The sequence below is a fragment of the Camelina sativa genome, chromosome 18, assembly GCF_030686135.1.
Source record: "Camelina sativa cultivar CO46 ecotype springtype chromosome 18, ASM3068613v1".
In the NCBI taxonomy this organism is placed as follows: Eukaryota; Viridiplantae; Streptophyta; class Magnoliopsida; order Brassicales; family Brassicaceae; genus Camelina; species Camelina sativa.
The window spans coordinates 11,900,701-11,923,117 of NC_141897.1; the positions used below are offsets into that span (position 1 = coordinate 11,900,701).

Below are 22,417 nucleotides of genomic sequence, written 5' to 3' on the forward strand. Positions count from 1 at the left end.
TTTCTTTATAAATCAAACACAAAATTTTAAATATTTTTTAAATCAAGATATTATTCAATTCTTTGTGTTAAATTATAAATTTATGTTATCGATTAAAAGTCGGTGTATATTATTATTTTCAATTATAGCAAAATTTAATTGTAGTACAATACTGTCACAAAAATTTTGCGGTAAAGGGTGAGTATATTCTCTAAGATTTCTTTATGTCTACATTAGTAAGTAATGATCACTCGATCATTAAAAAAAGTATTAGAAGATGAAAAAGATGAATAATAGTTATAATATGTCTTCATAATCAATATATTATGAGGGAGGATTTCGACTTGAGATCCTTTCTGGTGGGTTCTGATTTGCGGGTCCATGATCTTCTAGATCTGAGATGGAGTCTTATGAGGGTTTGATCTTTGTTATTGAGGATCTTCAGATCTATGGGTTTAGTTTCCTTATTCGGTTCACGGGGAGGATTCGAGCAGGAGATATGGGTTGTTAATTCCCATTTTGTCTTGTTCTCTTCTGGCGGTAATCTCGGGATTGTCGGATCGGTATGGTTTATGTGGGATTGGAGTGAGAGGGCTTTGATCCAGGGAGGCAAAGCTTATGGTTCGGGATTTCTCTGGGTCCTTTAGGTTTGGTATGTGACTTTTCAGCCGCGTTAATTCAGGGACGTGATTCTGAGGATCTCGGTCGCGGTTCTTGCGGGTTGGAGATCTTCTGTGACAAGGTGGTTTGGTCCTCCGGGATTGACTATAAATTCTCTGTGCGGTCTATCTATCTTCCTCATTCTATACTGCTTAAACAAGCTTGTCTCCTTAGTTTTCTTTGCTTTTCTTTGGTGAGTTGTCGGGGCTGTTTTTTCTTTTCGATCGGGGGTTTGTTTCGGCTGTGTTTAGCAAAGCGAGTCATGACTCAGAGTGCTCTGTTTAAAGGGAATGTTGCGGGGTCAGGGGGTATGCTGAAGATTAAGGTCCCACAGTTCGACAATACGGCTTTGATTGAGGGTTATGCTAAAACCTTGATTGGTAGATGTATGAACCCAGTGATGCAAGATATGAAGGCGTTGTTGTTTATGCTGTCGAGGATATGGAAGATGGAGGAGAGGGTCGTTGGGGCTGATCTGGGGTTGGGACGGTTTTAGTTTGACTTTGAGCAAGAGTCTGATATTTCGGAGGTGTTGAAGATGGAGCCCTATCATTTTGACCATTGGATGCTTTCTTTGGTCAGATGGGAGCCAGTGGTGGATCTGAGGTATCCTTACGTCATCAAGTTCTGGGTTCGTGTGATGGGAGTTCCTCTGCATTTTTGGGCAGATGAGACCTTCCGCACTATTGGTGCTGACTTGGGAGAGGTGGAGGAAGTTGATTTGGACAATGGTCGGGTGAAGATCTTGTTGGATGGTTTCAAGCCTTTAATCTTTGATGCTACGATCGAGTTTCACAGTGGTGAAGAGACGAAAATATCACTGCGATATGAGCGTTTATTTGGATACTGTCGGAAATGCTATAGTCTTTGTCATGATGTATCTCGTTGTCCCCTTTTTGGTGATAAAGGGAAACAGAGGTTGGAGGATGGCTCTGAACCATGGTCTGAGGACAAGCTCCAGAGCTATAAGGGTGCAATGGTGAATGGTGCATCTGCAGGCGCTGGGTCAGGGTTGAGTGGTGATAGTTCAGGGGTGCTTCACCAAGGTCCTGCTAATAGGAATGGGCATGGTGCTGGTTCTCAGGCGGTTAATCATCGGCCTGCTCAGGGTTTCGGTGGTAAGTGGAGAAAGAATAAATGGGGTTCTCATGCCGATGAGAGGTTCGTGAAGAAGAATACGTATGTGGTTCCTCCTTCCGTTCCAACCTCTCAGGTCCCCATTTCAAGGGATGGTCAAGTCCAGGTGATGTGGGGCTCAACTTTACTGCTGAAGAGAAGAAGATGTTTGATGATTTCTTGGGGCCAAATTTGGAGGAGGCTGTGGCTACGGGTGATCCACCAGTGGTGCCAGTGTCGGGTCTTGCACAGGGTGCTGATAAGAGGGTGTGTACAAATTTATTCCCCAGTGATGGTGAACTGAGTGTTCTAGTTTCAGGATCCATGGAACTGACGCAGCAAGAGGAGTTGTTCTCTGCTGATCTTAATGACTTGCTGGGTCCAGCGTTTCTCACCAGGGAAGACACTACTTTGGGTTTTATGGATACTATCATGGAGGAGGAAGGTGTGGCGATAGAGGGCAGTCCCCGGGATGAAACACTCCTGACGGATACGCAGGTGGAGGAGAGTGCGGATGAGGTGGTTCATTCTGATCAAGCGGTTGATGGCACGGTTAGTGATGTTGTGGAGGGGGCCTCTGAGTATAAGTTACAGGGTGTAAAAGCGGAAGGAATAGTGCAACCTCCACGAGCCAAAGTGGTCAAGCAAAAGGGGCTCTTTCAAGTGCTAGCACCAAGAAGAGGAATCTATTTTCCTTATCATCTCCGCGAAAGAAGGTTGTCGCAAAGGGTGTTGGACTGAATGGGAAACTCGGTTCTCACCAAGGAGGGAAGCCTCCAAACTCAGCGGCTGATTGATGTGTTTAGTAAGTATCGGGAGACAAGGTGACGATGACGCTAGTTATCTGGTTCTATTCTTTTTGGTTTTTCATATTTTGTTTCTCTGGAATAAGTTACCAACGGGTGTTCCGTATGGCTTTAGTCACTTGTTTTTGGATTTCATTGTGCTTTTGATTTCTGCTTTTTTGGGTTGTACCCGATGTATCCTTGTTCTACAAGTAATAATATATCCTTGTTGGCCCTTATGTTGGTGTATCTTCTTCTCTAATTTCTTACTTAACTTTCTGGACAATCATTGTTTCTTTCTATAATGGGTTACGGTATTGCGATGGGAATCGAGTGTTGGGCTTCTATTGGGCCTGCTCTTATTTTACTCGATACTAAAGGGTTTTGATCACTTACGTATGTTAAGAAACTGGTTTGGTAAAGCTTTCTGGTGACGATGGTTTAATTACGTGTTGGTTCTATTTTGGCATGGTATGACTTTTGTTTTTTTCATCTCCTCGAGGGTGGGAGGAGGTGACCTTGGGGTTTTTAATTCCCACAACTTCATTTTTGTTACATGAATATTGTGAGTTGGAATTGTCAAGGCCTGGGTAACAAGGCCACAATTGGTAATCTTCGGGATTTATGGATGAAACATAGGCCTGATTTTTTATTCCTCATGGAAACCAAACAACCTACCTGTGTTTTGGAAAAGTTTGTTGGTCATTTTGTATATAAGAATTTAAGACAATTGATCCTATTGGTTGTAGTGGTGGTATGGCTCTTTTTTATAATCAGGATGTCTTTCAGGTTACAATTTTATTTGAGTCTAACCGATTAATTGACATTGAAGCGGTTTTCAAAGGAAGGATAATTAATTTATGGTGATCCAGTCCCCAAGAATAGAGATTTGGTGTGGGAACGTCTTTTAAGAATTAGTTCTACTCGGTCCACACCTTGGTTCGTGGTGGGTGATTTTAATGAGCTAATAGGGAACCATGAAAAGCGGGGTGGGAAGTTACGGCATCCTTCATCCTTTCTTTCTTTCAACGGAATGATTCAGGATTGTGGATTTTTGGAGTTCCCTTATCTTGGTGATTGTTTGTCCTGGAGGGGTTGGCGTGATAGAAAGCCTATTCGTTGTCGGCTGGATCGGGCCTTAGGGAATGAGGATTGGCATGATTTGTTCCCGGACACTGTGATTGAGTATTTGTCAATGATAGCATATGATCATAAGCCTCTAGTGGTTAATATTGGGGCCAAAAAACCGCGTGGAAAGCGGAGCTTTATGTTTGATCGTCGTTGGATTGGTAAGGCGGGACTGATGGATGCAATCTCTTCGGGCTGGGGCTGGGGCGGGGGTGTGGACCAGGAATCAGGTAATGTTGTGCAGAAAATTGTGAATTGTTGAAAGGCGATCTCTCAGTGGCGCAAATCCCAAGTCCCATTTGGTAGGGAACTCATTGAGGATTTGAAACGAAAATTAGAGGTGGCGTTGGCTGATGACTCAATACCCCCATCTCAAATTTCGGAGTTACAAAATCGTTTACGCCAGGCGTATGGGGATGAGGAGATATATTGGTATCAGAAGAGTCGGAATAATTGGATGCGGCTAGGGGACAAAAATTCCGCATATTTTCATGCCTTAACAAAGCAGCGCAGACCTCGTAATCGGATCACTGGTTTGTTCTCTAAGGATGACATCTGGTCGACCGAGGATGTGGATATTTGTAATACTGCGGTATCGTATTTTGATGAATTATTTACCTCCACAAATCCGGATAATTTTGAGGAGGCCCTAAGGGAGGTTAATTCGGTGATTACGGCAGAGGAGAATGAGCAGCTCACCGGCCCAGCAACGGAGGCTGAAGTCAAGTCGGCTATGTTTATGATGCACCCGGATAAAGCCCCTGGTCCAGACGGGATGACAGCTTTGTTTTACCAAAAAGCATGGAGTATCGTTAAGAAGGACCTTGTTGGTTTGGTTAATCTGTTTTTTGTGGAGGGAGTCCTTGATAAGGATCTCAATCGCACTCATATTTGTCTTATTCCAAAGGTGGCCAAGCCAACTCGTATGGCAGAACTACGTCTGATTAGTTTGTGTACCGTTGGTTATAAGATTATTTCTAAGATATTGTGTCAGCGGCTTAAGAAGGTTTTACCTGGTCTTATCTCTGAAACTCAATCAGCTTTTGTTCCAGGTAGGTTGATCTCAGACAATATCCTTATTGCTCAAGAGATGTTTCATGGTTTACGTACAAATCCGTCATGTATAGGGAAATTTATGGCCATAAAAACGGACATGAGTAAGGCATATGATAGGGTTGAGTGGGATTTTGTGGCAGCTTTGTTGCAGAAAATGGGTTTTGCAGAGTCTTGGGTCTCATGGATAATGTTTTGTGTCTCCTCGGTTGAGTATAAAGTTTTAATCAATGGACAGCCAAATGGTTTGATAGTCCCTGAAACTGACTTTCTTTGTGGTGTATGAATGAATGGTGTATGGAATGGTGATGTATGGAATGAATAGAAGTCAGGGTGTTTTAATTCCCCTTATGCAGTTGCAGTATAAGAGGTGTCAATCCTATCTGAGTGATTGTGAACAATTAAGATGTGCATATGAGTCTAAGTCAAGCCAATTGTAAAGATTGTTTGTCACTAACAATCCTAAAATGAGATATGAAATGCAGAAAGTAAAAACAACTAGAACATGATACTAAATGCAAACAGAACAAACAACTTGAAGCTAAAATGAAACTAGAACAAAGATAGAAACTATGCTAATGGACTAATGCAAGACAAGTAATGAACAGGAGACTACGTGAATGCAATGGAAATGAAACAGGAATGAAACAAGACAATCACAAATCAAAAACACAAGTTCTGGGGATGAACTCGAGCAGCACTCGACCGAGTGTAGGTCGAGTGGGTGGTCGAGCTAGACTTAAACGTGAAAACAGAGCAACACAAGAAAAACATAGCAAAGCTAAAACCAATCAAACAACAAACAAGCAATGATATTTAGACTAGGATTTCAATAAACAAAGAAGGCCTTGAGGAGGGATTCATGGGCTGAGCTAATCATTGTGGTTATCTAACTTGGTCAACAGATCTCAAGCAAACATTGAGCTGATCTCTAGACATACTACTCTAATACATGTTTAATCCACTCTCATGGCAAGAAACAATCAAACCTATGCAATTCTAGACTTGTTCTCACAAAGAAAAGAATCTACACAAGCAGGCATTAAGCAATACATCTCAAACCAAACAAGACTCCTAATCTCTTAGCAAGCCTAATGGTAAGCTCTAGATCTAGCCTTATCTATGCTCCTTAGACATTGGTGTGATGCTAAGATGCTTGAAATCAAACCCTACCCTCTCAGATATAGGATCAGCATTAAGATCATCTAGCCTAGAAGAGATCTACAACAATCAAGCTTGACCAAATCAAACAAACCACAAGATCAACCCAGCCTAACCCATCCTCAAGGTCCTAAACAAACTACTCACAAGAACACATGGTGAAATATGTCAAAAACCCAGAAAATAATGAAACTTGCATCATTAGAGAGATGAAACAGAGATCTACAATATTGATGAAGGAATAAAACTCGAAATCTTAATACTTTGAAAGTTATGAAACAAACAAAATATAAGAATCTAGTCTTTCTCTCTCAAACAAGTACAAGATCTAAAAATAAAATAAAAGTGCAAAAGGAATAATATCTAAAAAAGGTAAAAACTAGGTTTTAGACTCTCTAAAAAGCTGGACACTTTTGTGGCTGCAAGTACAAGGGCCTTATATAGGAGGTGAGGTGGAAGCCCTAAAAATACAAAAAGTCAAAGTGTTCAACGGCTCGGTCAACTCGACCAGTGCTCGGTCGAGTGGCTGGTCGAGCTGGCTTCTCTCGGGCATTCTCCACTCTGTCGAGTCCTCCTCAGCACACGGTCGAGTGGTGGTCGAGTGGTGCGGTCGAGTTGGACTCCGGACCTTGATTCTACAGCCTTAACTCTCTTGTTTTCTCCTCAGGACAGCTTCACTTCTCCTCAGCATTGCTTTCATGCTCCTTAAGCTCCAAAATCACCTGTTTATGCATGAAAATATGCAAATGCAATGCAACTACACTCTAATGCATGATTAGTCCTAAAGCTACACAATAATGGCCTAAATGGATAGCAAAAGATGCAAAAGTTGTGAATAAACTAAGGGAAAACAAGGTAAAATATATGAACATCAGTCCCGCAGAGAGGATTACGACAGGGTGATCCTTTATCCCCTTATTTGTTCATTTTATGTACAGAGGTTCTAATTGCAAATATACAGAAAGCAGAGAGGAATAAGTTTATTACAGGGATAAAGGTGGCGAACAAATGCCCGCCAATATCGCATTTGTTGTTTGCTGATGATAGTCTATTTTTTCTGTAAGGCGGACAGAGATCAATGCCGGGTTATTCTAGATATCTTGCATCAGTATGAATCTGTTTCGGGACAACAAATAAATTTTTCAAAGTCCTCGGTCCAGTTTGGTCATAAGATTGATGACCAGACAAAGGCAGAGTTGCAGGATGTTCTCGGGATCCCAACTTTGGGTGGTATGGGGTCATACCTAGGATTACCTGAAAGTTTGGGTGGGGCTAAAACCAAGGTTTTCTCTTTCGTCCGAGAACGGTTTCAGAGTCGGACAAATGGTTGGACAGCAAATTTTCTTTCCAAAGGAGGAAGGGAGGTGATGATCAAATCTGTTGCAACTGCTGTTCCCACGTTTGTGATGTCATGTTTTCGGTTACCGAAAACAATTACATCCAAACTTACCAGTGCAGTTGCAAATTTTTGGTGGAGCACTAATGGACAGTCGGGGGGCATGCATTGGCTAGCATGGGAGAAATTGTGTGTTAGCAAACAATTGGGTGGACTTGGATTTAGAAATGTGGATGACTTTAACTCAGCGTTACTGGCTAAGCAATTGTGGCGTCTGATTGATGTTCCGGACTCACTGTTTGCCAGGGTTTTTAAAAGTAGATATTATAGGAATACGCATCCTATGGATCCGATTAGGTCATACTCTCCCTCCTATGGCTGGAGGAGTATTTGTTCAGCTCGCTCTCTGGTTAATAAAGGACTTATTAAACGGGTTGGCTCCGGGGACACCATTTCTGTATGGTCTGACCCTTGGGTACCAGCTCAATTCCCGAGACCAGCTTTAAGTAAGGGCCTGGTAAAGGACCTTTCTCTTCAAATGAATCAGTTAATTGATCGACAGACAAATACTTGGCGTATGGATATGCTTAATGAGCATTTTGATCCACTGGACGTTGATTTGATAGGGGCTATACCTTTGGGTAGTAACCAGAAGGATGATCCCTTCGGTTGGCACTTCACGAAAACAGGGTTATATACAGTTAAATCAGGTGTCCTCCGGCCCGTCAGGTTTGGATGGTGCTGTACCTCGCTCTAGACTCCATGGCCGTTGTTGGGCGCCAAAAATTTTAGGCGAAGTTTGTCTCCTTTACATGCTGAAGTTGAAGCGTTCCTTTGGGCGATGCAATGCATGATCGGCCATGATCTCAGAGAGGTGGCGTTCTACACAGACGGTTCAGATTTGGTGAAGATGGTGTCTTCTCCTTCCGACTGGCCAGCGTTCTCGGCGTATCTCGACGACATCATGATTGATAGGGAGGAATTTTCTTCATTCTCTTTATCTTTAGTTTCAAGAAATGCTAATGTAAGTGCGGATTCTTTGGCACGCCAAGCGCGTACATCTCCGCATCATGTTCTGTTTGTAAACAATTTCCAACCCAATTGGCTCGTTTGAGCTGATCTGTTGTTGACAAAAAAAAAAATTATATATATATATATATATTATAAGGGAGAATAGAATATGAAAATAGAGTAGTTGCAAGAGATGACAAACGTGTATACAGGGAAATAAAGAAATAATTGATTGTGAAAAAAATGTTAAATGAAATAGATAATATATATATCTCTTAATAAAATAAATTTAACATCTATATAGATTTTTATTTTTAATATTGGATAATTATAATTATATTCAACGGTTCGCATTAATAACAAAAAATATAGTCCCGCATAACGCGTGGGTTATAAATCTAATATATAATAATATTTAGTTCAATAACATATTTTCAAACGGTAAGATTTAAAATTATAGAGTTTATACTCAAAATTAGGTTAAAAGTAAAAAAAAAAAAAATAGTGTATGTAAATGTTAAAAATAGCATTGTGATTCTTCATCGTGACTTCCTAAGGTGTGTATATCTTTCTACTTTTTTCCTAATTTAAAGTTTTTTTCAGTATTAAAGGTCGTCTATAATTTATTTATTTACTTTGAAAAGTTGTATTAATTTGTACACAAACATAGTTAAATTTGATTTTAACTAGTCGTTCCCATTTAAACAATTTTTTAAAAAGTAGAATGAAATTTGTTTGCGTTTATATAATTACAATTTAGAATGATAGGATATTTATAGAATGAAATCATATATATCTATCTATAAATATAATTTACATCATTAATATGTTGACCACGATTGATTTGTTGATCCGGCGACTAAAATACTTTTTAAATGTCAATCAATAAAAAAAGAAATAATATCTTGCACCCCTTTTATCACTATATAACATTACACATCTACAAACTTAAAACATAACACACATAGAGAAAGAGAGCTCGAAAGTTTTGATAACTCCACCGACAAAGTTGGAAACCCAATCATCTGTATATCAAACAAACTCAGCCCTTTTAGTTTCTTCATCATCGGCATTAAGGTAAGTTTGCACGATTTTGGCCTCATTTAAAGAGATGTTTCTCGTTTCACGGCATATATTTTTCCAGCGTGTAACATCCGCGAACCAGTTTCTGTATTTTTAGAGTGAGTGTCAACCGACACCAGGAGTGTGTCGATCGACACCACTAATTCTGGGTTCGTCATATTTGTTTTTAATTCGCGATTTTGGTTGGTTTGGTTTGGTTTAGTTACCTAAACCGAGTATGTAAGAGGAGAAACGACAAATTAAGGGTTTTAGAAGTTGTTTTCGCCGTTGAGTGAGAAAAGAAAGAAAGAAGAGAGAAAACGTTTGAGAGTGTTCTTGAGAGATTTTGGCTTGTTCTTGGTGGTTTTTGGCGATCTGTAGCTGTAGAAGAGAGAGTTGTTGTTGGGAACGAAGGAGAAGCTTCCTAAGGTGTTGGTTCCACCGTTTCTCATTCAAATCTTCCTGTAAAAGAGGTGAGTGCTTGACCATGGCTGATCTAAGCCTGAGATCTCTTTTGTTTGGCTGTTCTTTGTCTATTTGTGGTGTTTTGCTTGCGTGGTTTGGTTGGTTTCATGTTTCCTTAGGTTCCTAAAGCATTTGGGGGAGTTTGGGATGGATTGGAGATGATTAGGAACGGAGATTCGACGATCGGCTTCGAGCAGAACGTGTCTGCGGGGTCGGTGTCGATCGACACCAAGTGGGTGTCGGTTGACACCATGTTTGGGCCAGTGTCGATCGACACCTATCTGGTGTCGGTCGACACCAACTTGTGTGATTCGTGATTCCTGGTTTGTTGTGTTTTCTTGTTGTTTGTTAAACATTGGAATCTTAGTTGCTTGTGTGTATAGTCCAGTAGATGGGAGGATGGCCTCACTGAGTGTTTATAATAATACTCATGCATATCAATATGTGTTTGTGGTGCAGGTAAAGGCAAAGTGTGATCGTGGAATCAGGGCGATGAGGAGGAGGATGTTCTAGAGGCTTGAATGGTTGTGGTCTAGCTATTGTTAGGTTGCTAGTGTTGAGTTGATACAACATTGTAAGATGTTGGAACTTGGTTATAGCATTATTAGTTTAATGGAATTGTTTTGTTATCCGCTGTTGTAGATTGTTGCTATGTGATTTAATATTATTATAAAAAAAAAAACGGGAACGGTTGTTTCATTTTGGTATCATAGCCCTGACGGTTCTAGGTCTAGGGTTCACTGTGCTTTTGCTGTTGATGTTTGGGATTTCATCCTAGAGTTGATTATGTGATTTAGTCAATTGTGTGTGGCATGAGGTCCTAGAACATCCTCTTCGACCCTGCTTTGTGATTCCACGGTGAGTTGTGTTCTTGTGTTATTAGAATTTTTTGTTGTTTAGCCTTCTGTTCTTGGTGATACAGATGGTTAGAGGTGAGGTTGCTGTTGGTCGCGGGCGTGGTCGTGGTCGTGGTCGTGGACGTGGTCGTGGTCGTGGTCGGGGACGAGGTCAGGTTCCCGAGGCCAGTGAGAGTGTGATCCAGAGCATGGCCAGTGAGGAGGTAGCGGAGTCACAGGTTCATCTTAGTGTGTCTGGAGACCAGGCTGGTTTGGGTGACGGCAGGGCGGATGGGCCCGGTGTCGGTCACGGTATTGCCCCGGGTTTGGGGATTGCAACGGAGGGTGATCCATGAAGGGATGATGTTTTGATGGGCTTGCTAACGTAGGTTTTGGGGCGACTTCCAGCAGCGGTGCCGCCAGTGGTTGGTGGACAGGTTCCAGTAGTGCCGCCAATGGTTGGTGGGCAGGTTCTAGTAGTGCCGCCAATGGTTGGTGGGCAGGTTCCAGTAGTGCCGCCAGTGGTAGGTGGGCAGGTTCCAGCAGTGCAGCCTGTGGCGGGTTTGCAGGCATATGTGCAGCCGGGGGCCAAGATAGTGGAAGCTCAGTATGTGCAGATGATGGTGCAGCTGCAGCGAGTGGGAGCGGGGTCTTTCTCGGGAGGTACGGATCCGAGTGTAGCGGATGAGTGGAGGGAGTGGATGGAGGATCTTTTCCTGTCGCTTCGGTGTGCCGACCATTTTAGGGTGGATTTGTCAGTGGTCTACTTGTCAGGTGATGCACGTGTGTGGTGGAGGTCGGTGACAGCACGGAGGGTGCAGCGGGATATGACTTGGGTGGATTTTTTGAGGGAGTTTAACTCCAAGTATTTTCCACAGGAGGCTCTTGATCGCTTGGAGGCACAGTTCTTGGGGTTGATTCAGGGGGACCGTACAATGCGGGAGCTGGATGCTGAGTTCAGTTGGCTTGTGGGGTATGCAGGTCGGGCTTGGGATCCAGAGTCGGCTCAGGTTCGGAGGTTCTTGTTGGCTCTGCGGGATGATCTGAGGATTCGGTGCAGAGTGATGAGCTATGCTACGCGAGCAGAGCTGGTTGAGGGTGCAGCTGGGCTAGAGGATGACTTGGGGTCCAAGCGGTAGTCCGTGGCTGGAGCGGGTACGGAGTATTCCAGCCCATCTCTCTTGATACTTGGTCGTTAGGGGTTGTTGGTTGTGCGACTAAGTACCAAGATGAGGTGGTGCTCGGGATGCGGGTTGATGGCTTGGATTGTGGTATCTTATTTTTCTTATGTATTTTCGTTGAGGTTGTAACGATTATGACATTTTTGAGATTAATAAGATGAGTATTTTTCTTTATGTTTGACTTTGTTGTCATGGGAAAAAAAAAAGCTTGGGTTTCTATTTTTGGAAGTTTCCATAAATAGAAAGTTTCCACAAAAAATTGGTTTCCAGAGTTAGAAAGTTTCTAAAAAGGGGAATTTTTGTGGAAAGTGATTAGGTAGATCTAGTCGGGAGATACTCGATGGCATCAGACTTGTTTGCTCAAGGCTGTGTGGGCCCAACTCATGTGATACCGATAGCTCGATGGACTTTGTGGCGAGAGAGTGGGAGTGGTATGTTGCTTCGGATGACGATCCGAGAGCGCGCTTTAGGGTGACAACCCAAGAGCAGCATTTTTAAGACTCCCTGGATACCGTAGCTGTGAGCCGCGGCTCGGCAGTGAGCCGATATGTCTCGAGGGTTGCGACCTGAGAGCGAGGGGAGCGGGTGTGAGCGACTCCCTAGATACCGTAGCTGTAGGCGGTGGCCTGGCAGTGAGCCGGTATGTCTCGAGGGTTACGACCCGAGAGCGGGGGGAGTGTGTGTGAGTGACTTCCTGGATGCCTTAGCTTAGGGCGGTTGGCCTGATAGCGAGCCGGCATGATTTGTTGGTTGCAACCACGGACGGGGGAAGCACTGAGTTGTGAGCAAATAATGTCTTGGATGTGAGTATATTGGGTAGGGGGAGACCTCGGGGTTCAGTCGAAGGTGTGCGGGCTGTTGCGACAATTGCACGGGAAACCTTGGCTGACGGTATTCAGTCCGGTCGGAGGATGTGCGGGCCGTGTTGACGGTGGCACGGAGGTGTCGATCGACACCTATCTAGTGTCGGTCGAGACCAACTTGTGTGATTCGTGATTCCTAGTTTGTTGTGTTTTCTTGTTGTTTGTTAAACATTGGAATCTTAGTTGCTTGTGTGTATAGCCCAGTAGATGGTAGGATAGCCTTACTGAGTGTTTATAATAATACTCATGCATCTCAATATGTGTTTGTGGTGCAGGGTAAAGGCAAAGTGTGATCGTGGAATCAGAGCGATGAGGAGGAGGATGTTCTAGAGGCTTGAATGGTTGTGGTCTAGCTATTGTTAGGTTGCTAGTGTTGAGTTGATAGAACATTGTAGGATGTTGGAACTTGGTTATTGCATTATTGGTTTAATGGAATTGCTTTGTTATGTGACAACTCGTCCCGTAGACCCCACTAGCCTCACTGCTAGCCCACTAGCCTCACTGCTAGCCGTCCCAACTGACCCCAAGCTGGCCTTGCAGGGCAACGATCCTAACCCATCACTGTGGATATCCCAATCCACCAGTAGGTTATTGGTGCGCCAGGCGTTCCTCGAACCTGGGTTATTGGTGATCAATTGGTGACAGATTGTCCTGTGGGAAGGTTGTTAAAGGGTGGGGACCAGGGTTTGAGGAACGTCTGGCGCACGAATAACCTATTGGTGGATTGGGATATCCACAATGATGGGTTAGGATTGATGCCCTGCAGGGCCAGCTTGGGGTCTGTTAGAGCGGCTAGCAGTGAGGCTAGTGGGGTCCACGGGACGGGTTGTCACACAGCGTTTCGATAAAACACTTGTTTTCAAAGCATCTTTAAATGGCAATTGATATTATCTAGTCTGATAACCTTGAAAATTTTTCAATTATGCTACTTGAATTTATTGTTAATAATTCAAGTGAAATATTGTGTGTTTATTTGTTATCGATCTAAAGAGATATTTTTGAACTCGATAACAAATAAACACACAAAATCGTTTTCATAAATCATTAAGAATGGATTCGAGTAGCACTTGAAAAAAAAAATCGAGTTATCAAATTACCTTCTCGTCATGATAATATCAAGTTTTCCCTTTAAAGATGCTTTGGAGATAAGTGTTATGTCAAGACGATGGAGCTGAGATTGTGAGGTCTTACCTCGAAGCCAAAGATGAGGAAACCAGAAGGGCTGAGTTCTTTTTTTTAATAAAATTTCTGATTTTATACTTCCGATTAGTTTAGATTACATGGTGCCTCAGCAACAACGGACTCCGGGATGAACATAACCGGTACATAAACATAATACATTTAAACAGAAGGAGTTAAAGAGAGGGAGAAGAGTAACTTCGGAACCAGATCTCCAGTAGACCTTGGAGCTTCTGCTTGTGATTCCAGGCTAGGCAGGTGTTCCTGATCCTTCTGTCGAAGAGATGGAATAGACCCTCGACCGGGGTACGGGTGTTTGTGTACAACCGTGCGTTGTGCTCATCCCATAGGGTATAGACTACTACTTGGGCTACGATTAGCTTCAATGTGTCTAGTTTACAGTTAGTTGATGGAGTCTACAGCCAGAGGAGGAACCTTTCCCAGGTATGGAAACCGCTGAAGTGGAGCCCCATCTTGGATAGACACCACCTCCAAAGATCATAAGCAAATTGACATCTCAAGAAAAGGTGATCTCTTGTTTCGTGGTATATCTCACAGAGAGCACAAGTATCATCTTCCACAACCCCCCAAGTTCTTAGTCTCGCTAGTGTGGGCAATCTATCAAGACAACACAACCACATAATGAAAGAGTATTTGGGGATAGCTCCTGAAAGCCAAACTTGTTTGTGCCAGGGTACTTCCGTTGGTGTTGTCCTGCAAATTTTCCAGGTGTCCGTAAAACTGAAACGGTCTTGAGGGTCTCCGTTCATTCTGGCCCAGAGGTAAGTATCTTTTGCATTAGCTTTAAGTTCAAGCTCTGCGAGATGGAGAAGGAGTAACTCTGCGTTTGGGCTGTTGGCACCCCTAAAGATCCATCCAGTTGTTGTTCGAGCATTTGCCACTGTCGAGTCTAGAGGAAGACCCAATCTTTGATGGTCGTTAGGTCCCAGGAAAGAGAACAGATCTCCGAAAGGAGTCCATTTGTCAAACCAGAAAGAACATGACTTGCCATCACCAACACAGCATGAGAAGAAAGGTTTTGCTAGATCCCGAAGTTTTAACATCTGTTTCCACATGGAGGAACCCTTACTGGTATTTGAGAGTCTCCAAAAACACCTCCGTCTCAGCTTGTTTTTCCGACACCAAGCAACCCAGAGAGAACCAGTGGAAGAGAACAAGTACCAGATAAGCTTTAGTCCAAAGATCTTGTTCCAGGTTTTGAGGTCCTTGAATCCTAAATTGCCTTCTTCTTTAGGGGTGCACACTTGTTTCCAGCTAACTTTAGTCTGTTTTGGTATTTCGGCAGCACCAGACCATAGAAACTTTCGGCAGATCTTTTCAATGTCTTTGATGCACTTGGCAGGGAGAATGAAAGCAGCACACCAGTATGCAATAAGGTTTTGAATAACAGATGACAGGAGCTGGAGCCTGACTGCATATGATAGATGCTTGTTTTTCCAAGATTGAAGCTTTTGTCGAACTTTCTGTATCAGAGGTTCACAATCTGCTCTTGAGAGGGGGTTTGGCAGTAGTGGAAGCCCCATATAACGGACTGGTAGAGTTCCTAAAGAGAAACCATATAGCAGACTTAACCGGAACTGGTCCGATGGCAAAGTACCCGCGAGAAACATCTCAGTCTTGTTTCTGTTTAAAACCAGACCTGAAATCCTGGAGAAGTAGTCAAGCAGATTCACAATGGCATGAAGCGAGGATTGTTCACCATCACATCATCCGCGAAAATAAGGTGACTAACATCAGGATTTTTTGTCCTAGGATGATACCCTATCTTACCAGCTTGGAATCGAAGGTCAAGTAATCTTAAGAATATATCCATGCCAATGACGAACAGGTACGGTGAGAGGGGATCTCCTTGCCTGAAACCTTTTTTCCCCGTGAAGTATCCACATAACTCCCCATTTACAGAGATGGAGAACCTGGTGGTTTTGATGCATTGACTGATCCAAATAATGTATTTAGGTGGAAAGTTTGTCACTATAAGAATGTCCAGAATGAAACTCCACTCAATAGAGTCAAATGCTTTCCTCAGATCAATCTTCAGCATACCTCGCTTGGAGATTTTGGCGTTGTTATAGCCTTGGACGAGTTCAGAAGCGAGTAGCACGTTCTCCACTATCTGTCTGTCTTTGATGAAAGCGGTTTGGTTTTCCTGAATCATCTCTGGTAAGAGATTGTGCAACCGCCTCGCTAGTAATTTTGAAATTACTTTATACAGCACATTGAGGCATGAAATAGGTCTATACTCGGAGACAATTTCTGCATTTGTAACCTTGGCAATCATAGTAACCGCTGTAGAGTTCCAACTTGGTTCCATTTTGCCATGAGTAAAGAAATATTGTATTGCAGCAGTAACGTCTACCCCAACAATTGGCCAGCAGTGTCTAAAGAACTCACCCATGTACCCGTCTGGATCAAGGGCTTTGTTGCTCGAGAGAGCAAAGAATTCTGCCTTGATTTCTGCCTGAGTGAAAGGTTTTTCCAAACTTGCTCTTTGGACCGAGTTGCATCTAAAGGGGTGGATTGACTGAATGCAGCCTTTTAAGCACGGGGTGGGGCTTGAGTAACCAAATAGGGAGGCATAATAATCCACACAAGCATTTTTTATATCTTGTGTGTCGGTGATTACCTCCCCATTATGAAGCCGCATCCTCTTGATCTCATTGTAAGCCTGATTTACTACAACGCTCTTATGGAATAAGCTTGTGTTCTCATCACCATTTGTGATCCACTTTAGTCCTGATTTTTCATGGAGGAAAGTCGCTTCAGCTTGAGCCAGTTTCTGCCAGGTTAGGTAAGCTAGTCTTTCCTCAACTGCCGCCTCTGGAGTTGGGGCTGTGAACACTACTGCTCGAGCCGCCTTGAGATCCACTAGGGCTATCCGAACTCTATTTTCAATGCCTGAGAAAGCTGTTCTGTTCAACTCTCGCAATTTACCCTTCAGGAGTTTAAGTTTCTTGTTTATTTCCAACATTTGGGATCCAGAGGTGCTAAGTGATGACCAGCTCTCCTGAACTATCTGGAGGAAATTCTCATGCTGCATTAAGTGGTGGTTAAACCTGAAGGGTCTGATTACTCTAGGACCCCTATCCTGAAACCGAATACAGCAGGAAGCATGGTCTGAGAAAAGGGGTTCCTCGAAGGTAGCTATGGAGTGTGAATTCATCAAGCCACTGCACATTTCCGAGCATTGGATCTAGCTTTTCTGCTACTGGGGTACTCTGTTGGTTGTTCCACCAGGTGAATAACGGACCATGCGCTGGCAGATCCATCAAACCACAAGTGTCCATACAGCTTTGTAACTCTCTACATCCTCCTGAGTACACATCAAAGTCTACCCTCCGTGAATGTTCTACAGGTAAGAGAGTTTGGTTAAAATCTCCTAGAACCAGCCAAGGAGAGCTTCGTAATGGCGTGTTCTCCGCCATCTCCATGAGATCATTCCAGAGTGCTACTCTATCATGCCTCAGATTTGCTCCATAAACAAAAGAAGCTGTGAAGTTTATCCCCTTCTCAAGCCATGAGATGCCACAAGTGATGTGCTGTCTAGACTTCACATACGGCATCACCTTCACAGCTTTACTACTAACAACCCAAATTCTCCCTATATGGGAGTGTTCATAATTTGAGATTAGACTCCATCCTGGGAGGATCCTTTTTAGGACATTTTGCGCATTATACTCCAGGACATGAGTCTCCAAAAGACAGCCCAAAATTAGCTGTTGTTGCTGGCACCACGATCTAAAACGTTGCTGCTTATCAGGATCATTAATCCCTCGAATATTCCAACAAAACATCAGCATTACAAAAAATTGGTATTGGTAAGGAACTAGTGGCGGAAGGAAAACCTTCCCGCTTGAATAGAGCCCTTCTTGAGTTTGGCTCTAATTTTCTTCTTCTCACTTTTAGAGAGAACTCTTATGAAACCCCATGGATCCTCTTCTGGAGGTTTTTCCTTGTTTTCTTCTGTGACTGGAGAGAGTATAGGGTCTATCCCATTGGTTGTAGGATTCACCTTCTTCGGGTCCACGCTTGCTACTGTAGTGACTGGGGGGATTTTCACTAGGCGAGGATACTCCTCATTGTGAGTGGGAGTCAGCACCTGAGAGTGTGAGGGGGAGTCCGCTACCTCATAGGGATTGGGATTCATTGCCTGAGAGAGTGAGGGAGAAGGTACCGACGTGTCTCTTTTCACCCATTGTTTGGTGTTCGTATTTGCCTTATCTACAACAGGGACTAACGGGATCTCCTCTACGGTATGAACTCCTACTTTGTCTTTACCTCTTTTCCAAGGGCATATAGCCTCTGAGTTGTTTGCTTTTTTGCAGGATTGACATAGAGGTGGTACATTTGTACAATGCTTAGATGTGTGACCAGCTTCTCCACAAATCGGACACACTGGTGGCAGGTGAGGGCAGGACACTGACACTCTTCTTGTTTCACTCGATTCAAATTGAGCGCAGACGTACTCAGGTAGTGGCTTGTGTAAATCGATTTCCGTAAAGACCTTCGCCACCTCAAAGTTTGTCATTTGCTCTGTATCTTTGTGTAGGCATATTGGATGGCCAACTAAACTTGCAATTCTACTAAGGGCAGGAGGACAATAGAATTCGTACGGAACATTTCTTAACTCAATCCATACCGTGGCTGTCTTGAGGGATGGTTTCGACGGCTGAGTACCTGGAGTCCACTCAGCTACAAACATTATCGATCCATCAATAGACCAAATACCTTCTTTAAGGACCCAATGTCTCGTTGTGACGTTAGGAATCTTGAAGAGGAAGGTGTTCGGGGTGTCGAGCTTCGTGACAGTGACGTCATGATGCCATTTGCTCCAAATTAGGTTCACAATTGCACAAATCTTACCAAAAGATGGGGCTTTGCGGTAGAATTGGCCTACAATAAAGCTCTTCCAGAGCGGCTTACTGTCTTCGATGACCTTAATGGAATTTTCACACAGAGCTCACCTGAATCCAGTAGGAAAGGAGAGCAACATTTCTTAAGGGAAAAAGATCCGCCATTCGTGCGCTTCGCCCAGGTTAATGGAGGGGTTGGCTCCGAGGGGAGGGGGTTCGACGGAACCTGAGACGAAGAGGGTTCTTTGTCCACTTTCAGATCTGGGATCGATGCAGCTACAGGATGAACCGGGTCACCGAGGTTTAGAGGAGAAACCGAAGAGGTCGGCTTCGAAGGAGGCGGAGGAGGGTGCTTACGCTTTTTCTTGGCCATGAGAGAAGAGAGTCGCCGGCGGTGGCCGCCACCGGCTCAGGGAAGACAAGGAAAAAGGGGAAAAAGACCTATCTCGAAAAGAATGCCTGAGAGAAAAAAGATATTTATCCTACTATGTGACTTTCAAGGACTGAGTTCTTCTGATATAGGGTTGAGTGGATCCAACATTCCTTGTGGAGTTATCAAAGCTTTTGCGCTCTCTTTCTCAAAAAAAGTCGGTTTATAGGATATTTAAAAGATTGCGTACACATATCAAGGTTGTTTAAGAGGTTATACACTTATTCATATTTTTTCTTTTTTCTTTTGAATGAATGTAAAATTTCTTCAACCCATGCAGCTGCAGTGAGAGTAGCTTATTCCTAACAGTCCGGTCAACCGTTTTGATGAGGGTCTCCGGAGAGATGGGGAGGTCACCATGGCTTCTTCGGTTACGTTCACGCCAAATGGTATGGACTGTGGCATGGAAGACAAATTTCAGAATGAATTGGAGCGTAGCAGATAGCGCTGAATCAGTGAGAAGTAAAAGAATTTCACTATATTACGCCGTGTAGGAGGTTTGCAGAAGCCGCCCCACCAGCTTTTTCCACACATGATTGGAAGTACTACAAAGAAAAAATAAATGATTGCAGGTCTCCATTGGAGCGTTACAGAGAATACAAGAGGAATCCACTTATTTATATTATTATACTAGCAGTCACTCCGTGCTAGGCACGGATTTAATTTATATTGTTTTTGGATTTTTTTGTGATTGTAGAAATTATTTGTTTTTATTTGTTTACTGAGTAATGATTGTTAGTTAAGACAATATTAGTTAAGTAAAAATATTATGTGAGATTTGAGATATGAGAGTTAGTAAAATGTATATCTTTTTATTTATAATAAAAATTGTAGTTAAAAGCATATGAAAAATTATTATTTAATTGGGTAATAAATACACTAATTTTTATATCAATTTTTATTGGTCAAAATATTAAAACAGCAGGGGTAAAATGAAATATTCACCAAACATTTTTTATTGAAAAACCACCTAAAACGACAACTAAATCAAAACGGAGGGAGTATTTCATTGTTATAGGAGTCACATAAACTATGTGAGAGTTATAGATATGCAATCATTACATATTAATATATTTTTTTATATATGTAATATTTCTAAATGTTATTATTAATTATTGATTGCATTACTATAAATACTATGAAAGTTACAAAAATAAGAGTTAGTACAAAATATTGGTTTGATGAGATGGAATAGAAAAGTGAATAAAAATGTGTCAGGTTTATAAAATACATTATTGTGAATTTATAACTAAAAATTTCTGTTGTTTAAATATATTCAATTCTCATTTAGTTATTTAGAACTTTTTTTTATTAAAATAGACTTTAGTTTATTTTAAATGGATTGAAAATGAAATAAATAATGTAATATCAAGATCATGTGAATTATTTATATTAAGTTGTGGAAATAAAACAGCCATTTATTACTCGACATTATCCTATACAACCCATATATATATATATATTATAATCTTATATCTTTAAAGTATTTAATCATCAAATTATTTGTTAAGAGAAATTTTTATTATGTAAACTCAATTGAATAAATTTGATACACTAAAAATTTAAAGAAACAAAATGACTCTTGTGAAAGAAGAGAGCATCAAACTTAATCAAATCATTATCTATTTTAATTGTATCTAATTATATCATTATATAGCTTTACTTTATTATAAGATGATATAAAGTATATTATATATACTTATAAAGTATATTATATAATATATAATTATATCATTATCTAATTATATATATATATATTATAATCTTATATCTTTAAAGTATTTAATCATCAAATTATTTGTTAAGAGAAATTTTTATTATGTAAACTCAATTGAATAAATTTGTTACACTAAAACTTTAAAGAAACAAAATGACTCTTGTGAAAGAAGAAAGCATCAAATGACAACCTTTTAGAGCTTGCCAAAAAAAAACCTTACTTTGTTATTAGATGATATAATATAGTACGGCGTCTTTCAATTCTTACTCTAAGAATCTGACGCATGTGTCATTTTTAAAAACTTAATCAAATCATTATCTATTTTAATTGTATCTAATTATATCATTAAATATTAAAATTCTTTTAAAATCAAATACACATGCAATTATTTATTTTCTTTTATAAATGTTTTAAAATGATTGCATAAATCATCCAAAGATGAACAATAGTAAAGATAATTTGCATTTTTAGAAAACAATTTCAAGACTTAGTAAGATAATATTTCTTCTAAAGTTAGGAACTTCCCAAAAACTGATGATCCGAACAACGATACTATTGTTATCGGTGTTTTGTTGTCTGTTGGAGATTGAATCGATGATAGAATAGAAATTAAGTGTTTTAGTTTTTACAATAGCGTTTGACCAAAAAATATGTTTTCACAATAGTCTGAAAGAGATGTGTTTGTATGGTAATAAGTTGTTTTTAGAAAACCAAGCTTTATAGAATGTTTGAGCCTTTAAGGGAAAGAAGCAATTGAAATCAAATATTCATGATCATAAATTCGAAAGTGTTTCAAAATAATAAGTTAAAAATGAGAAGTAATATAAACAAAAATGAAAACAGAGGAAAGTAATGGGTAGATATAAGGCAGTGTAAAAAACCATGGTATTATTTCAAATCAAAACATAACTGATTGTGTTCATAATATATTCTGAAATGTCTAATATGAAAACTTTTAAATTTTATGTAATTCAAAAATACCATAACGTTTGAAATAATAATTCTGAATCAAATAAAATAATTATAGAATTAGATCAAAACCATCTCACAATCTTACGTAATTTTCCTAGAAGTAAACTCAAAATTTTAATTATATATATATATATATATATATATTAAAAAGTTAAACTAATTGACTTAAATAATACCATTCCACCATCTTACTTAAATTTGATTCTGCTTGTGACCGTGAAAATCAAGATTCAAATACAGAAATTAAACCCAAAAATTGAAACTCATAAATTTAATTTAATGTTGGTATAGTTCCGAGATGAAACCAACCACAAACTAATATATGGTGGTTATAGATTCTTGTAGACTGCATGTGTTTCTGATTGAAGAAGGAAGGAAGAAAATGTTGATGGTTTGTTTTTTGGTTTTATGGGCCTGTAGTTAATTAACCAGGTCCAAACTACAAATGAGTTTAGTTAATTAGATCCAAACTAAAAAATACAGGTGTCAGAAATATAGTAAGCCAAGTGTCATCTCTTTAGCCAAAATTGAGAAAAACCTTCTTATAAGATATGGCTAAACTTCAAGCTCGAGTTTTCTGCATCGTGTTCATTGCTGAAAAAATTCGATTTT

The 22,417-nt window shown here is 40.9% G+C and overlaps 3 protein-coding genes across 3 annotated transcripts; 2 read left to right on the top strand and 1 right to left on the bottom strand.

Annotated features, from left to right (window-relative positions):
* The first annotated feature begins 901 nt into the window (after positions 1–901).
* On the top strand, positions 902–2,496 carry LOC147922787 (uncharacterized). Its single transcript, XM_087497782.1, has 3 exons — positions 902–1,119; positions 1,222–1,757; positions 1,853–2,496. Exons 1-3 carry the CDS (start codon positions 902–904, stop codon positions 2,494–2,496), a joined length of 1,398 nt encoding a protein of 465 aa, XP_087353908.1.
* A 1,077-nt stretch (positions 2,497–3,573) lies between these two features.
* Positions 3,574–11,731, top strand: LOC147922788 (uncharacterized). The gene is made up of 7 exons (XM_087497783.1): positions 3,574–3,898; positions 4,007–4,899; positions 6,947–7,947; positions 8,011–8,224; positions 11,162–11,377; positions 11,471–11,610; positions 11,653–11,731. The coding sequence occupies exons 1-7, from the start codon at positions 3,574–3,576 to the stop codon at positions 11,729–11,731; spliced, it is 2,868 nt and encodes a 955-aa protein (XP_087353909.1).
* Positions 11,732–15,505: 3,774 nt separating this feature from the next.
* On the bottom strand, positions 15,506–19,059 carry LOC147922789 (uncharacterized). Its single transcript, XM_087497784.1, has 4 exons — positions 18,798–19,059; positions 17,734–18,726; positions 17,010–17,605; positions 15,506–16,921 (listed from the first exon to the last, which is right to left on the bottom strand). The coding sequence occupies exons 1-4, from the start codon at positions 19,057–19,059 to the stop codon at positions 15,506–15,508; spliced, it is 3,267 nt and encodes a 1,088-aa protein (XP_087353910.1).
* Positions 19,060–22,417: the final 3,358 nt, after the last annotated feature.